The 17,465-nt window shown below is 47.5% G+C and overlaps 1 protein-coding gene across 1 annotated transcript in view; it reads right to left on the minus strand.

Annotated features, from left to right (window-relative positions):
• Window positions 1–3,605: 3,605 nt before the first annotated feature.
• Window positions 3,606–17,465, minus strand: part of ADORA2A (adenosine A2a receptor) — a 33,249-nt gene continuing 19,389 nt past the window's right edge. The window contains exons 2-3 of the mRNA XM_060249849.1: window positions 16,588–17,376; window positions 3,606–4,915 (exon numbers count right to left, since the gene is read on the minus strand). Of these exons, the coding sequence (XP_060105832.1) occupies window positions 3,961–4,915; window positions 16,588–16,937 (1,305 nt within the window). The 5' untranslated portion in view covers window positions 16,938–17,376 and the 3' untranslated portion in view covers window positions 3,606–3,960. The remainder of the gene's footprint in view (window positions 4,916–16,587; window positions 17,377–17,465) is intronic.

Genomic DNA, 17,465 nt, shown 5'->3' on the forward strand with positions numbered 1-17,465 from the left:
GGCTGCTAATTTCCCAGCATTAGGCAGGGAACTGTTAAACAAGCAACATAGTGATATTATTTTACCATGATGGGGTTGGTTCTTTTTTAGATTTGTACCCTAGTACCTAAATATTCAAGGTCAGGGTTCCCCAGTCTTTTTGAGGCTGCAGGCTCCTTTGAAATGAAGATGTAGCATAGTGGGCACAGCCACAAAATGGTGGAGCCAGATGCACAATGTCTGTTGAAGCTCACCTTCAGTCACACAGTGAAGATCTTTGTGCTGTGGTGGCAGCTGCTAGCAAAGCAACATTTAAAAAAAAATTGCACAGCCAATCAAATCTCCAGTGACCAGTCAGAAGTCTTGCTGGGCAAAAGCCTTAATGAGTTCCAGGAAAGGTGTTGGTGGCCACCATGTTGGAAAACCCTGTCCTACATAATCTCTGACTGCACATTTTCTCAAATTCTGCAAACAAACCAAAAGCCTCCCTGCTGTGTATGCAAGCAATATAAGAATATTTTCTAACATGGCTGCATTGTTTTACTAAGTTTTCTAAGTTGTTGACGGATATTTGCTTGAAAGGTAGGCTGCCTACCTCATGTCTGCTACTGTATTAAGCCAGCTGGCCAGAAGGAATTGAAAGGTGGGGGTGGGGAATCCTACATCTAGTTAATAAGCCATTGATAATAATATAACATTAATGCTTCTGGCAACAGCATCAAAATACAGGACTGAAAAGTTGAGAACAGAATGCCAAAACATTTTCCAGGGAAGATCCTTAATCAGCACTTTCTCATAGACCTTTCCAGAAAAATCCATATAGAAATGCAATAATTTATATAGCAAACAGTTTGTACCACCCCCTATCATTCCCCCTTCACTATTTGGACTGTTGCTGACTTTTTATTTTCATTGGGGAAAAACTACTTGTTGATTCTTGAACCCAGAAGGCAAAGGGTGCAACCTTATACCAGAACCATTTAAAACCTGCATGCCTGCTCAGCATCAAGCACAGGATGTTGACATGAGCAGGTCTTAAGATAATCTGCTTCCCTCAACTCCTTTTCTTTATCGCTTGCAACAGCTGGTGCGATGAAGAGTTCTGGCGACCGTAATAGCTTACATGCTATTTTGTGTCATTTTGATTGGTCCTAATAAAAGGTATTGGGTGGACTGTTTTTTTTTTAACCCGTCTCTCAAACACACATACAAATATACACCAAAATGCTGAATATCCTGGCAGAGTGGTCCTCTGGACAGTGGATCTTGGCTCTGACAAAACTCAAAACTGATAGAGCACTTGAGAGAGGCCAGCATGTGAACAACAGGCACACACTAGGATGCTCTGTTGTATGGCTGTTTCCTCCAGCACAGGCTGCACTGGTATTTTCCCACAGTTCATTCTATGTGTGAATCTAAGGGTTACTGACCCAAGAATTGGCTTGGCTTATCCTCCCCCAACTCTGGAAAGATTAGCAGAGAGAGATCCATCTCCCTGCATGCATTTTGAAGGCAGATTTGCAGGGGGAAAAAAATTAAGAACCATGAAGCTCTAACAGGGGAGGGAAAGCTCTAACATGAAGCTCTAACAGCTCTAACCATGAAGCTCTAACAGGGGAGGGAAAAGCCCCAAATGTGATTCACCAGAAAAAAGAAGCAAAAGTGAGACAAGAGACAATTGTTGACATGAGGAACATAAGGAAAAATGGCACAATGGAGGGGTTGGGGTGAGTGTGTGTCTGTAGGGGAGATAATCGTCTGATGTCAGCAACACAACTCAAGAGTCTCAGCCATTGTTTCCCTATTTGCTTATTCTTTCCACCAAAGGCTGTGGTGACGGCAGAGCCACTGCTTTGTCTGGCAAAGATGTTTCACCTCAAAACATGGCACTATTTGGGAGGGACTGTCAGTCCTAAGGCTGAGATCCACTGAATATTAGTCTTACACGATCGTCAATAGCTCAGGGGTGAAAAAATGAAGGGCAACACTTTGGGAGGAGATCATCTTTGTATCTGAGCAGGCAGTGAAGACCAGATTGCCATGAAAATGTTTCCATGTGATCCACTGTGAGCCTGGAATTTTGTTCTTTTCAGGGTCACCACGGTCACCTGGTTCGAATGACATCACAGCAATAAAGAGAACATTACCCAGTCTTTAGCAGCCAAGCCCATGGAAATGATGGGTGGTAACAACTTGTCTTGGGGGAGTGGAAGGTTCTCAGGGTTTGATTTCCAGCTCAAACTTTCCTTCCCTGTAAATCTGCTGAAGAACATACATACTTCTTCCAGAAAATTTGCTTTTAGCTGCCAAAGCATGAGGTTATTTTTAGTTGCATGTTTGCTTGCATTTATGTAAGAAATTAATTTTAGCTTGGATACCTATTATTGTTATGTGAGCTGAGCTTGTAACAGAGGTGGGCAGAATGTAGACAATGGGCCACTGAGCACTTATGAATTCTTGATGGACCTTGACTGATCCAATGAAGCATTGCCTTAAGCAAAAACTTCACATGCAGAATCAGAAAACAGAGATTACCATATTTACTTGAAAGGAAAGCAACTCTGAATGTAAGAAGATCCCTCCAAAAAAACAAATTATGCTCCAACAAAATGCTTTTACTGGACATAGCTGTAACACATGTGCAAATGTAAAATCACCCCCTATTTTATGACATATTTGGGGGGAAATAGTCTTGCACTGGAGTAAGTACTGTAGTTGTGCCTTAACTGTTAACAGAACATGTGCTTTTACTTTGTGGATTTAAAAACACTAGCACCAGACCACAAGGATTCTAGGGGGGCGGGGGGGACACATACACATGAAATGAACCATGCAGGACTGAAGGTAGCCCACTCTTTGCCTACACATTGTGATAGTGTAATCTTTTTATGAACTTCAACTATGAGTGTTCCGCTCCTTTCCAAGAGTAGTGGAAACAGAATACAGGATGTTACAGAAGGAAGCAAATATACACAGAATGGAGTTAACCTCTAGGGCATTTACCAAGTACTCCAATTTTTAACACTAAAGACATACCCCCCAACAGTTCACAAATGACAATAAAGATATGTTTGCATTTGCAACAGTTCTTTCCTCACAGGAAGGCTAATTAATAGGCACACAAAGAGGCAGCAGATCAATTTGACCCTTCCGATGAACACCTCATGTCCATCTGGAGAGAGTTAAGAGGTTGTGAAATAAGACTTGAGTTTGGGAGGTCTGAATTGGAGGGGAGGTGGCAAGAGACCTGAGAAAGGAAAGGATTTTGAATTTGCTCCCATGAAGGCTGCCAACTGGGTTGGGAATGTCCTAGAGATTTGGGGGTGGAGCCTGGGGAGGGAGGCGTTTGGGTAGGGATGTGATGCCATAGAGTCCATCCTTCAAGAAGTTGCCATTTTCTCCAGGGGAACTGGTCTCTCTAGTCTGGAGATCTGTTGTAATTCTGGGAGAACTCCAGGCTCTGCCTGGAAGTTGGCAGTCCTAGTCTCACCCTGATAAATTTAAGGAAGTGCTGCAAAGCAGCGCTGTTTAGGAGAGTTTGAGGAAGGTAAACCCATGTGCTCCAACAATTCTAGACAGGTTCAAGCAAATTCCCATTTTCCCTTGCCTCAATACACTGAAGCATCTTTCCAGCTATGTTTTTATTTCTTTTTTGCTAAGTACAACTAGACCATGCCAGACATAGCCGCAGATGCACAAAAGATATAACATGATGATACTGCAACGGCCCTTCTTTCCGAGACTCAAAAGGACATGTCCCTCTGTCCAGACTGGCCTGTTTTTACTCCTTGCCCGTGAGTTGTGTCCGTGAAAGGTAAAACATCTTGCAGCCCTTTCCTCTCTCCTACTGCAGTTCTTAGAGTCCTTCTGACAGTCCAGGCAGGGACTCCTTCCCCTTCCATCAATCATGACCCAAACGTTCTGTGTTTCAACTAAGGAAGGAAAAGACTTCACCCCAAAAGTATGACTTCCTGCAAAGCATCAGGAAACTTCAGAGGCTTCTAAAGGTGAAGCCTCCATGCTAGATAACATGATAGGAACCCCAACATACTCTTTGCTGAGCAGCTCAGTTTTGCAGGGGCCATTTAAAAGGGCTCCATTGTTGCAGGAATGTGGGATATGTCCATTTGCTTCCCCATCCAATGCATTTCCATTCTGGTGCCATTCCAAGGCCATGTTTTTCCCCAAATCACTCTCCGTGTGGATGCTGTCCAAGTCCCTGCTGCTGTAAATGCTCCGAGCACGAGGGCTAATCCGTATGCTGGAATGCTCAGCATCTCCATCATGAATGGAAGTCCTCCGGCTGGCAGTGGCAGGCTTGAACTGCTCCTTCTTGCCCAGGATGTGCTGCCCAATGATTTTGCGGAAGGTGAGCCGGAACTCCCTGATCCTGTACGCATAGATCAACGGGTTCACCACAGAGTTAGCATGGGAAAAGATGATGGCTAAGTACATCACCCAGGGTGGAGCACGCACGCAGAGTGGGCAGAAGAAGATGAAGCAGTTGATGATATGCAAGGGAAGCCAGCAGACGGCAAACAAGCCGACAATGATAGCCAAAGACTTGGCTGCGTGGACCTCCTTCTGCAAGATGGAGTGGGACCGTTCTCCATGAACCATGTTGTTCTCCATCTGTTTGAGCTGCCGCCGGGCTGCCATAAAGATTTTCAGGTAGATGCCAAACATGAGCAGGAGGGGGACAAGCACACAGGCAAAGAAATTATAGTAAACCATATACTCCATGGTGACGACAGACTCAAACAAGCAAGCCACCCTGTTATTGCTGCAGCTATTGACGAGCGAACTGTTCTGCCCTTTGCTTTTTGAGGAGCATGTGTGCCAGCCCAGCATGGGTGTCAGGCCGATGATGAAGGATAAGACCCAGCAGATGGCTACGATGCCTTTTGCTCGTGAACTGGTCACCAAAGCATTGTACCTGGCAGGAGAACAATGGACAGTCAGCACATAAAATCTGGCCTCGTTTCAGTTCCAAAGCAAGACAGTCTTTACAGAGTACAAAAACTGAATTAAATCCATCACTCACTACTCCCTTCTGCACCTTTGCAATCAATTTTCCCTCTAAGCTGTAGATCTTGTGAGCAGAAATTCTACGTTGTGAGCTACTGATATTAAAGTTGTGAGCTACTGGCATTAAAGTTATGAGCTACTGGCATAAATTAGTGTGCTCTGTGGCCATCCTTCCTGAGCTAAGACAAAAATGTGTGAGCTAGAGGCTAAAAATTTGTGAGCTTAGCTCATGCTAATTCAGCTTAGAGGGAACATTGTTTGCAATATGCTGTGGATTTTTGTCAAATGTCTCCCCCGCTCAGATCTCGAGTAATCCTGCTGCCTGAATCTGTAAAAAGCTCACATTTTTTTTGCCAGTTTACCTGTCCCAGCCCCTTCTCCTCAAACTGTAGTTTGATGAGGGTAATGAGAACTGTTTTAGAAATCACTAATCCATTTCATAAAATTACAGTTTCCAGGGAACCCCAATAAGGGGGAATTCACTGTTAATCTAGATGAAATTCATAGTGTAGATATGCCCTAAGATTCTCTGAAGAGGATTTCCCAGAAAACAGATGACAATGCTTAATTTGTATTAAGAAAAAACACCTCTGGCACTTTAGATCCTAATGCCAGACCAATGCACAAGAGTTTCACGATACACTATAGTGTGTCCCTCCTTGCTCAATGCACTTTACATGGTTTGACGGCAGGAACTGAGAATTCATCCTTTCATTCCTGTCTCCAGTCCCTCCTCCCCCTAGGTCTGTCTCACATTGTTTACTCGGGCCTTTTCCGTTGCGGCCCCACAACTCTGGAACCAACTCCCAGAGGAGGTGCGGGCCCTGCGGAACTTAGACCAGTTCCGCAGGGCCTGCAAGACCGCCCTCTTCAAACAGGCGTTCACCAATAACTGAATTAATGTTTACCGCCAGATTAATAATGTTTACCGCCAGTGTTAATTTAGGAATGTTTTAATTAATTATTGACTATTGACTGGTTTTAATGTGAATTTTAATGTGAATTTAATGTTTTTATTATTGTATTGTTTACTTGAAATGCTGTTAGCCGCCCTGAGCCTGCTTCGGCGGGGGAGGGTGGGATATAAATAAAATTTTACTTACTTACTTACTTACTTACTGGCTAAAGTGTCACACTAAGATATGGGAGACCCAGGTTCAAATCCCCATTCTGCCAGGGAAACTGGCTGGGTGGCCCTGGGGCAGCCACATATCTCGAGCAAACCTACCTCACAGAGTTGTTGTGAGGATAAAACAGAAAATGGGTCTTTATTAAAGTCAGGGTATAAATGAAATAAAGAAACACAAGTAAATGTTCTTGCAACCAAAGTGAACTTTAACTTCTTCCCATAAACTGGATGGGATATAAATTGAAACAAACAAACTGCACCCTTTGTGAATATTCTATAGACTCTTTCTACTCAAAAGTCAGGGAATTTGAGAACATTTCATTACATCATTACAGTTTAGCCAGTGATTGAAGGAAGATGCAAGGAACAGCCAGTATGTTGCAAGACAGTTTGCTTAAGTCCACCCAAAGATCTTGGAGAACACATGATGAGAGACAAAGGCCAACCCTACAGATGGTAGGTAGGAGCTTCCTGGCCATTATCACAAAGAGAGGTGGAAGAATGTCATAAAAATGCTTTGGGGTTACTATCTTCTCTGCTAAAAAGCAATTAAAACAATTAAAGTTGTTAGGCTAACAGCCCCAGATAAAGATGTGGTAGGACTCCAATCTGCAGTTTGTACCAAGGGACAAGTAGGATGGGATTCTTTCCACAGCTTGCCAGTGAATGACTATGTGATGATTGGTATTTTTGTCTGAACCTTTAAAACAGATGTGGAGGCCAGACTTTCTTTGGGAAGAGGGTGCTGTTACATGTGGCCCCTTGCCAAGTAGTGGGGGGTCATAGACAAACAGAATTGACTCAGATCTGCCAGGATAACAAGAAGCACAACTAGTGATGGAGACTGTTTGGGGAACTGTTTGGAAAACTTTCCTACAGTCACAGGGAAAGCATCTTTGGAAAAAAAGGGGGACTTATTGCTGCTAAAAGGTCTCTGTGTGTGTGTGTGTGTGTATACACACACACACACACACACACACATATATTTGGTATAGTCACTTTATGGAGGATAGGATAGTAGATTAATGCAACGTTTATTGTACATATCACTTTCCCTTTTTTGCTGCTGTTTCCACTACCTTTCTGTAACCTACTTTCTGCCTTTTGGTTTTTGTTCCCTTAGTTTTTTGCTTGCACTGTTTTCCAATTATGTAATCCTAGTCCAGCTGCATTGTTTACTGGAGGTTTTTTGCTGTTTATTTGAATTGATTTCAATAATTTGCAATACACTTTGAACCTCACTGAGAAAGGCTGGCTGCAATGAAATAAATAAATAGATTGTTGGAAGAATTGAAGGAGCAGATCTTCTTTAAAAGTCCAATGGTGGGGGAAAATGCAAGTCAGTATTAGATGATATAGAAGAAAGCATATGTAAATGAAGTAACCTGTCTTATGTGAACTAGTAACTTTGTTTCTGGAACGCATCTCTGATGGTACAACACAGAATTCTCATATTTCTATACTTACTCTGAGAGGGAAATGAATCATCTTAGCAATTTCCGAAAGGATAAGTCTGGGAGGAGGAAAATCTAAGGCTGAATCTATTCAAGAACCTCTGCTGTTCCAACTTTATTTTGCTAACAGCTGAAAACAACTGAAATAGTAGCTCTATACAGCATTTTATATTTTGTTGCATTGCCATTAGATCTTGCAGTATTCTGTCCCCACAGCAGACAGACGACCTATCATTGATCAAGGAAAGGGAACTGGCATGCCAAGAGGCATGTGCAGAAAGCAGGGTGTGTGTTGCTGAGGAAGAGATGGGGGCACCTGAAGTTCTTGCAAGTTCTCAAGCTGAAGAGCTCGGACCTTGCTGACTGTAGGCTGGCATGTGAAACTGAGTCACCTGAGATTGCCATTCCACTCCATAAGGCTGCCAACTCCAGGTTATGAAATTCCCAGAGATGTTGGAACATGAGGAAGGCAAGGTTTTGGGTATGGAGAGACCTCCATGAGGTATAATGCCATGAAGTCTACTCTCCAAAGCAATCATTTTCTCCAGGGGAATTGATCTCTGTAGTCTGGAGATCAGCTGTAATTCCAGGAGATCTCCAGGCCCCACCTGGAGATTTGCAGCCCCACCACTTTACTATGTTGGCAGCAGGGAGAGAGTAGAGGAGGAGACAGGGAAAGCCATTTGGAGAAAGGAAGCACCTTGTCAAGCAAACCCCAAAGATGGCTGCATCTCCCTCTTCCAGCTATTCCAAAATCTGCAAACAGGCACCCACCTGTGTGCCTGACTTCTTCCTGGTCCAGAGGTAGTTCAGAGAGATGCTAAGTGTTGCCAAGGCTGGTAATTTGAATGGAAATTGCATATGGGAGTACACTTTCAGGCTAAAGGCAAAATACATATTGATGATAAGGAAATAACTTTGCAACTCATGAATAAATCACCTTAAATTTTTTAAAATTATTGTGAACCTGTTGATTTATTTTCTGTTATGCATATGTCCTTAAAACTGATCTGGGAACCAAACATCCTGCTATAGCTGCTGGCTTATCCATCTGTTAGGCCCTCAATGTTCAGATGATGCTTCTTCGGTGGGAACTAGTTATTAGGAGACAGTCTCCTGCTAGTTGAAGCTCTCTTTCAGGAGATGACTGACGGCTGAGAACTTTAGGGTGCACTTTTCTGTCTGGGGAGCTGATGGCAAGAGGATTGGCTGCCTTTCAGGACTGCATCCTTCCATCCACTTGTATATTTGTAAACCGAGCAATTATTTCAAAGAGACCATATGTCTCCAATGCTTTCAAAAGGAAAGAATAACCTGGAAGTGCCCCTGCTGGAACTTCTCACTGCCTGGGGAAGTGTAACATTATTCTTTATATGTGACACCCCCCCCCCCCCTCTGAGTCCTGAGTTCACTGTGGGAGCCTCCCACCAGACCACTTTATGATGGGATTACTCATCCCATTTAGCCCCTCAGCAACACTCATCCACCACATGAACAGAAGGCCATTAGCAGCCGCCCTGCACTGCCATTCCCTGCTGTCCTGCTCTTAGCAGAGTCTTGCATGTGATTTGTCAGAGGTAGAGTCAGGCTCCCAGGCTCTCTGCCTTCTCCATTCTAAATTCCTTTCACAAACATTTAATAAAACAAAAACAAAATCACTCTGTGTTCCCCCTCACACACAGCTGGCTTCTCTCTTCCAGGGGGAAGGTTAAGCCCCTACAGGGGAGAAGAGCTGCTGTAATCCACAGTATCATTCATAAGGGGGATTTAAAAGGTTTCAAATACTATACAGCCTGTGCGTCATTCATTCACAACTACTTTGTGAGGCAGACTGTTTTTCTCCACCTTACAAAGGTACTGTATGTTTCTCCTATAAGTTCAAAACCATCCATGTGGCTCAGCTAGGGTTTGAATACTAGTAATGGATCACGTTGCAGTCCTTGGTGCCAAAGAGCTGGTGTGAGTCAGAAAGAACAAGCCAGGAATGACAATGTCCACTCAAAGGTCTCTGAAGACCTTTCCTGCTTAGGAGGCAAGAAGACCTTTCCAGATGTTATGATGACTTTAAAAAGGTAAAGGTAGTCCCCTGTGCAAGCACCAGTCGTTTCCGACTCTGGGATGACACCCCATCACAACCTTTTCACAGCAGACTTTTTACAGGATGGTTTGCCATTGCCTTCCCCAGTCATCTACACTTTCCCCGCAGCAAGCTGGGTACTCATTTTACTGACCTCGGAAGGATGGAAGGCTGAGTCAACCTTGAGCCGGCTACCTGAACCCAGCTTCTGCCAGGATTGAACTCAGGTTGTGAGCAGAGAACTTGGACTACAGTACTGCAGCTTTACCACTCTGTGCCACGGGGCTCCTATATGATGACTTTAGGAAGCCTCAATAGCTTAACTGCTGGCCCTTCCAGGCTGCATTTGTGGCTGGTTCTGTGCCTTACCAACAACATGCCTGCTAAGTTTCCCAGAGGCTGCTACTTTAGCCAACTGAAACCTTAGAAAGGGACACTCCTTTCCTCTCTCAGTAGTGTCAATTTATGAACAATTATTAAAAGTGACCCATTAAGAAAATGTGGCTTCTTGTTATGCTCCTCAGGGAAAGGATTTTCCAGCATTTCTATCCCCAACCTCTGCTTTGGTTGAAGGCACTTGAACTCCCACTTGAGCTTTTAAATCGTTTGTTGAAAAGACACAATCATCAAGGGAGATGGGGGGGAGGAGAAAAAAATGCTGGAAGACACGTACAAACTTTAATAAAGTACTAAGAACTGGCCTGGTCTTTGCCCAGCTGTTGTCCCACAGTTGGAGAAAGAGCTCCCCAGCACACTCTCCCCCTCCCTGCCCCAAGGCACCCTGGTGCTCTCTGAGGAGTTGCTTTCAAGCAGGCTGGGAGAATTGAGAAAAACCATCAAAGCCATCCACTTCTGCAGACATGCACAGGGGCAGGTCTTCAATGACCCTCTCAACAAACAGAATCTTCTAGCATCACTCAATGGCTTAAAAAAAGAAACCCACACAAAACCAGATATACACTGCAATCCTAAGAGCACTTTCCTGGGAGCAAGCCCCATTGAATAGACCTTAGTAGAATTCAGAGTAGACCTTCTTAGGATTGCTTTCATAGTCATCCACCACAACACAAATAGCAAAAGAGAGGACTGGGTTTTCACTTGAAACAGGTCATACTTTAGATGTTCCCCAAAATAACTTGAGGCTATTCTGACAGTGGCAAGGTGAAGAATAACTTGCGCAGAGCACTGATTTCTTCTGCCCCCTGAGATGCAAGCCAGGCATCATCATGATGGTGATGGAATATTCATGAATAGAATTCATAAAAAAATATATTACAGTCATTCAAGGCATTGATTCAGACCAAGCCATGAGAGAGAGAGGTTTGTGTTTGATTTTTCTTAATCCACCATCCATAGCACAAGTGCTGTTTTCAAAATCTGAATCCTCTCCCTGAGGCTATTATTCAGTACTATATGGCTACCTGCATATTTTCCTCATGAGACAAACAACACCCCAAAGGGATTATTCAGATCACAAAAAATGGCAAGAGAGCATATGAAGCTGCCTTATACTGTGTCAGGTCTATCAAAGTCAGTATGTCTACTCTGACTGGCAGCTGCTTTCAGAGTTTCACACAGTGGTCTTTCACATCACTTACTACCTGATCCTTTGAACAGGTGATGCAGGGGATTGAACCTAGGACCTTCTGCATGCCAAGAAGGTGCTCTACCATTGTGCCACAGCTTCTCCCCTAACTAAAGAATCAACCCAACCCACCCCCCACACCATGGCCCTGACACAAACCATGGCCTCATGCAGCTGCAATTTTTTTAAAAAATGTAGATGTGTTCAGAGATCCCAAGTCATCCAACATAGATTGGCCCTTATTCAGCCACCTACCCCCTCCTTGGCCCACCACTTGGGGCAGAACACATGCATTGCATGGAGAATGTGAGACAGACTGGACAATAGCTTGTCTCAGTATAAGGCACCTTCACTAGGGTTGGCAGCCCCCAGTGGGGGACCCCCTGGTTCCAGGGGCTTCTCTGCACTGTGGATCAGCAGGTCAATGGGGGAAACCCCTCCCCTAAACAGGGAAGTTGCATGGAGGACACCTGGTTTTGGGGCAAACTCTCTGGTCTAAGCCCAATTTAACCACAGAGTTTTCCAAAAAACCAGGGTCCCTGCGTGACATCCCAACACAATGATGTTACTTCCAGGTGATGTTATTGTGTTAGAGATGCCACACAATGACCCACCCACCCCTGGAACATCCCCCCCCAAATCTCCCTGCCAGATAGGCAAGGAGACCTGGCAACCCTAACCCTCACAGTGGTCTAAAATTTCATGTTTTTAAGCTGTGTGGCAAAAATTGCAAAATACATGCAGTTCTGGCCTGAAAAGATCAGAAATGCTGCAAAGTTAAATGTAGAAAGCTGCTTTACAACTGCTCAGAAAAACAGGAGTCCTGTGACACTTTAAAGATCAGCAACCCTTTATTCCAATGTAAGGCTCTGTAGACTCAAAAATGCTTTTTCAAAAGTTATGAGTAAGCTAGGTCCTCACTTCCTGCATCTCATAGCCTCTTGACCTGCTGTCTGCTTGTTTTCCTTTCTACATCGCCTACATAAAATGTCTGCAGAGCAAAGACTCTTAAAGCCTAATGACCATTGTTTATGGGTCTGACCCATGTTCACTCCAGGTTATGAAGTGTTGCCAACTCCATGTTGGCAGAGGTCCTTGGGTGGGCTTGTAAAGAAGTACAACATGTCATTAGGCCCTGTATCTGTAGAAGGGGGTTAGTCAAACCTGCATATCCTGCACTAACACTGTTAGTCTAAACAAAGCAGAGTCAAGGAGCACCTTTAAGACCAACAAAATTTTATTCAGAATGTAAGCTTTTGTCATCAGACAGTACTGTCTGAGGAAGTGTGCTTAGAGCACACGAAAGCTTACATTTTGAATAAAACTTTGTTGGTCTTAAAGGTGCTACTTGACTCTGCTTTGTTCAACTGTTAGCCTAAAGTGCCACAACAAGATTCCTGTTCATTTGGCACAACAGACTAACATTTGGCACAACAGACAATGGACTACCTCTCTGCAATCATAAGAACTCTGTCCTCTGGTTCAGTGCTGTCTTCTTGGACTGGCAGCAGATCAAGCGAAGTCCAGCCCAGTTCTGTAGTGCCTTCAAGGCCATTTTTTAAAATAATGAATTTCTGTGTCGCCTTTCTGTTTAAAGAATGGCGTAGGTGGTACACAGAATACAACAAAAAAAATACAGGATCAATTAAAAACAAGCTGTCAGTTTAAAAAAAAACCCCAAATTAAATACATGGGCGCAATCACATTTTTTCAAAGGTGAAAAAACCTAGGAGATGATACCAGTTTTTGCAGGTCAGAGCTCACTTTGGCAGATGCAAGGCATCTATGCAGTTGCACCAGTCTAATTCCACAGAAACCAAAGTGCTTAGATTGGAGTAACTTTGCATAGGGTGGTCACCTAATTGTGCAGGTGAAAAACAAGAAAATGAAAAGTTCTGCCTTTACAAAGTGAGACCCAAAAGCCAAGCAAGTGCACAAGAGCAGCTGGTGGCTCAGAATACAAACAAAGACAAGATCCGGTTGAAGTGGCTCTAAACATTGCAAAACTTGTTAGCAAAGCTGACACCTTGGAAATGGGATTTAATAGGTTATGGGAGTGGCTTGCTCACTAAAAGAAAGTCACTGTCCTTCTTTACACTTGCTCCAAACAAGGCTGCTATATACGGAATCAGATTACTGGTCTATCTAAACCAGTACTGTCTACTCTGATGAGCAGCAGCTTTCCAGGTTTCTCCCAGCTCCACTACCCACTTCCTTCAACTGGAGGTGCTAGAAGCTTAGTCTGGGACCTCCCACATGCAAAGCAGGTGGCTCTGCCTTTGAGTTGTGGGTCCTCCACATTTAGCAAGTGTAGAAATGGTGCTCTGTAACAAGCAGTCCTCTCTGTGAACATATGCATCCAAAAATTCTACGGGCCTAACCAGATGTGATGTTTCCCACATGTACTTACAGGTATTCCTAATGTCCTGTGAGTTAGGCCATGAATGCGTACACATTGTCACTAAGGAGTCACAAGGGTGAAGTGGTGATGTTGCCAAGTACACTTCCACCACCAGTCTCCCATCATCTTTCCCCCCTCACTCCTCCATAGATATGTTTAGGGTGACCATAATGTGTGAAGGCCAGCCAGGGACACCTTGGGGGGGGGGGGGGGGGGAAGGCAGGGGTGCGCGCGCGCCCGCCCGCCGCCGGAAACAGGAAGTGACGTCACTTCCGGTGATGTCACTTCCGGTGATGTCATGCCACCGCCGGAAACAGGAAGTGACGCCACTTCCTGTGACATCATTTCCCCACGTCACCTGCCGGAAACGGGAAGTGACATCACTTCCTGTGACATCACTTCCCCCAAATGACATTTCCCCCAAATGCCACTGCCGGAAACAGGAAGTGACTTCATAGCACTTCCTGTGACGTCCCCAAAAATCCCCCAAATATCACCGCCGGAAACAATTTTGTTCTCAAATCCTGTATATACTTCATCAGTATATGGGATAAGGCACTTTCTCAACTGTGCTGCATAATACAGCCTATTTATTTTGTCCTGTTTGCTCTGTTGGCTCTATCTGCGCCACCTTCATCACTTTCGGGGTGTGGATCCCCCAGTGGGGTGGTCTCGCGACTCCCTCCGCCGGCTGTTTCTCATAGCCCTGCGCCCCCTCTTTCATTTGATATGTGTCCCGTGCGGGTGCCACCCTCCCGCCGGGAGATGCCGCAAAATGAGCCCCCTTGAGGCTTATGGCGGCAGGGCTCGGGGGAAGTGAGCTAGACTGCTGTTCTTTTGAGGGGTTATAGAGTGTTTCGAGCCCGTCCCTGTGGCATCGGTCCCATCGTTGTGGGACCCAGGGGGCCGGCGCAGCAGCACGCCGAAGCAGCCTGTCACAGGTCGAGATGCAGGACAGGAACCCGGAAGTGACCGACAGGCTGCTTCAGCGTGCCGCTGCGCCGGCCCCCTGGGCCCCACAACGATGGGACCGATGCCACAGGGACGGGCTCGAAACACCCTGGGATCTCTGGGCCGGCGCCGCGCCGGCTCAGCGACCCACGAGGTGAGCCGGGAAGGGGAGGGAGGGCCTGGGATCGCTGGGCCGGCGCCGCGCCGGCTCAGCGACCCACGAGGTGAGCCGGGAAGGGGGGGGAGGGCCTGGGATCGCTGGGCCGGCGCCGCGCCGGCTCAGCGACCCACGAGGTGAGCCGGGAAGGGGAGGGAGGGCCTGGGATCGCTGGGCCGGCGCCGCGCCGGCTCAGCGACCCACGAGGTGAGCCGGGAAGGGGGGGGAGGGCCTGGGATCGCTGGGCCGGCGCCGCGCCGGCTCAGCGACCCACCAGGGGAGCCGGGAAGGGGAGGGAAGGCCTGGGATCGCTGGGCCGGCGCCGCGCCGGCTCAGCGACCCACGAGGTGAGCCGGGAAGGGGAGGGAGGGCCTGGGATCGCTGGGCCGGCGCCGCGCCGGCTCAGCGACCCACCAGGGGAGCCGGGAAGGGGAGGGAGGGCCTGGGATCTCTGGGCCGGCGCCGCGCCGGCTCAGCGACCCACGAGGTGAGCCGGGAAGGGGAGGGAGGGCCTGGGATCGCTGGGCCGGCGCCGCGCCGGCTCAGCGACCCACGAGGTGAGCCGGGAAGGGGGGGGAGGGCCTGGGATCGCTGGGCCGGCGCCGCGCCGGCTCAGCGACCCACGAGGTGAGCCGGGAAGGGGAGGGAGGGCCTGGGATCGCTGGGCCGGCGCCGCGCCGGCTCAGCGACCCACGAGGTGAGCCGGGAAGGGGGGGGGAGGGCCTGGGATCGCTGGGGCGGCGCCGCGCCGGCTCAGCGACCCACGAGGTGAGCCGGGAAGGGGAGGGAGGGCCTGGGATCGCTGGGCCGGCGCCGCGCCGGCTCAGCGACCCACGAGGTGAGCCGGGAAGGGGAGGGAGGGCCTGGGATCGCTGGGCCGGCGCCGCGCCGGCTCAGCGACCCACGAGGTGAGCCGGGAAGGGGGGGGAGGGCCTGGGATCGCTGGGCCGGCGCCGCGCCGGCTCAGTGACCCACCAGGGAAGCCGGGAAGGGGAGGGAGGGCCTGGGATTGCTGGGCCGGCGCCGCGCCGGCCCAGCAACCCACCAGGGGAGCCGGGAAGGGGAGGGAGGGCCTCGGCGCCGCGCGCACGGCGGTGTGGCGGGCCCTACGCATGCGCAGAGCCCGCCACACCACCGTGCGCATGTGCAGGGACGCTGGCTCCCTCACTCGCGGCCTTCCCCGCCCGCACGCGCGGCCCGCCGGCTAAACCGGGACTTTTTAATGGTCCCGGTATAGCCAGGGCGGGATGCGGGAATTGGTGGCCAGAACCGGGAAAGTCCCGGGAGACCGGGACGGTCTGGCCACCCTAGATATGTTATAATGGGAGAACTTCACTGTCCTTCCTATCCTCTCTTCTCTCAGAAGAAGACCACAGATTTATATCCTGCCCTCCACTCTAAATCTCTGAGCAGCTTACAATCTCCTTTATCTCCTTCCCACACAACAGACACCCTGTGAGGTGGGTGGGGCTCTCCCAGAAGCTGCCCTTTCAAGGACAACTACTACGAGAGCTATGGCTGACCCAAGGCCATTCCAGCAGCTGCAAGTGGAGGAGTGTCTGATGAAGCCTGGTTTGACAGTGGGTTCTGGGCTGCTTATAGGGGGGATGGAAAATGGTGAGGAGAGGTGGCACAAAACAGAAACACCAGATCTAACCAGGCAGACATCACCTATGTTTGGTTAGGCCCTACAGCTCTTTATCCTGCAGTTCTACTCTCATGTTATCATCATTGTTCCACCAACATTGGCTCCAACCATATCCCATTTAGTACTCTGAAGCTTATCCTTTGGGAACATATGAAGAGCCTACCTTCTGCGGGCTTACCTGAGAGGTATCCGGATAGCGATAATCCGATCCATGGCAATTGCTAGGAGGCTGAAAATGGAACTCTGCGTCAGAACCAGGACAAAGCAGGCAATGAAGAGACAGCCATAGAAGGAAGCGCAGAAGCCAGTGCTGATAGTGATGGCAAAGGGAATGGCCAGCAAACCCACCGCTATGTCAGCCACTGCTAGTGACACCACAAAATAGTTTGTGACGTTCTGAAGGTTACTGTTCAAATAGACGGCCCAGCAGACCAGGACATTGCCCAAGATGGCCAACACTGCAATGACCAGTTCCAAGATAATGTAGACCACGTCATAGAGGAAGTTTTCATTCCCATGGTCTAGCATGGTGAAGTTGGTGCAGCAAGCCCAGTGTCCATATCTGCAGTGTGGTGGGTGTTAGGTACACACCTCAAGCCATTCAGGTTCCAAAAGGGGTTATTTGCTCTCCTCCTGATTTTTGGCAGGCTCAGATCCCTATTACAGACAAACTGTAAGGTACAGCAACATTCCAGGGTATGCAGATGCTGGAGAAAGGAGTCCAGTGTCAGATGACACAAGTCTTCGAGTGAGCAAATGGAACATGCGTACTGACTCTAAGAGGTTAAATCCCAATGTGAAAATTAGATCACTGTTGAAGTTTGACAGTTCCTTTTTGTTGCTTCCTGTCTTTGTTGTGACACCTCCCAAGACAGCTCACTCTTCCATGTTGATATTCTAGTGGATGACTGCAAGGCTGGGGACTTTCAACCCCTACAGAGATCCCTGTTTCTCCAGTTGTTTGTTCCTTTTAAAAAGAAAGAGATGGGGAAGGGCCACAGGAAGAACACATTTAGGTAAACTTCTTGTGATACAGCGGAAGACACGAAAGGATAC

This window comes from Heteronotia binoei, chromosome 11 (genome assembly GCF_032191835.1).
Source record: "Heteronotia binoei isolate CCM8104 ecotype False Entrance Well chromosome 11, APGP_CSIRO_Hbin_v1, whole genome shotgun sequence".
Lineage (NCBI taxonomy): Eukaryota > Metazoa > Chordata > Lepidosauria > Squamata > Gekkonidae > Heteronotia > Heteronotia binoei.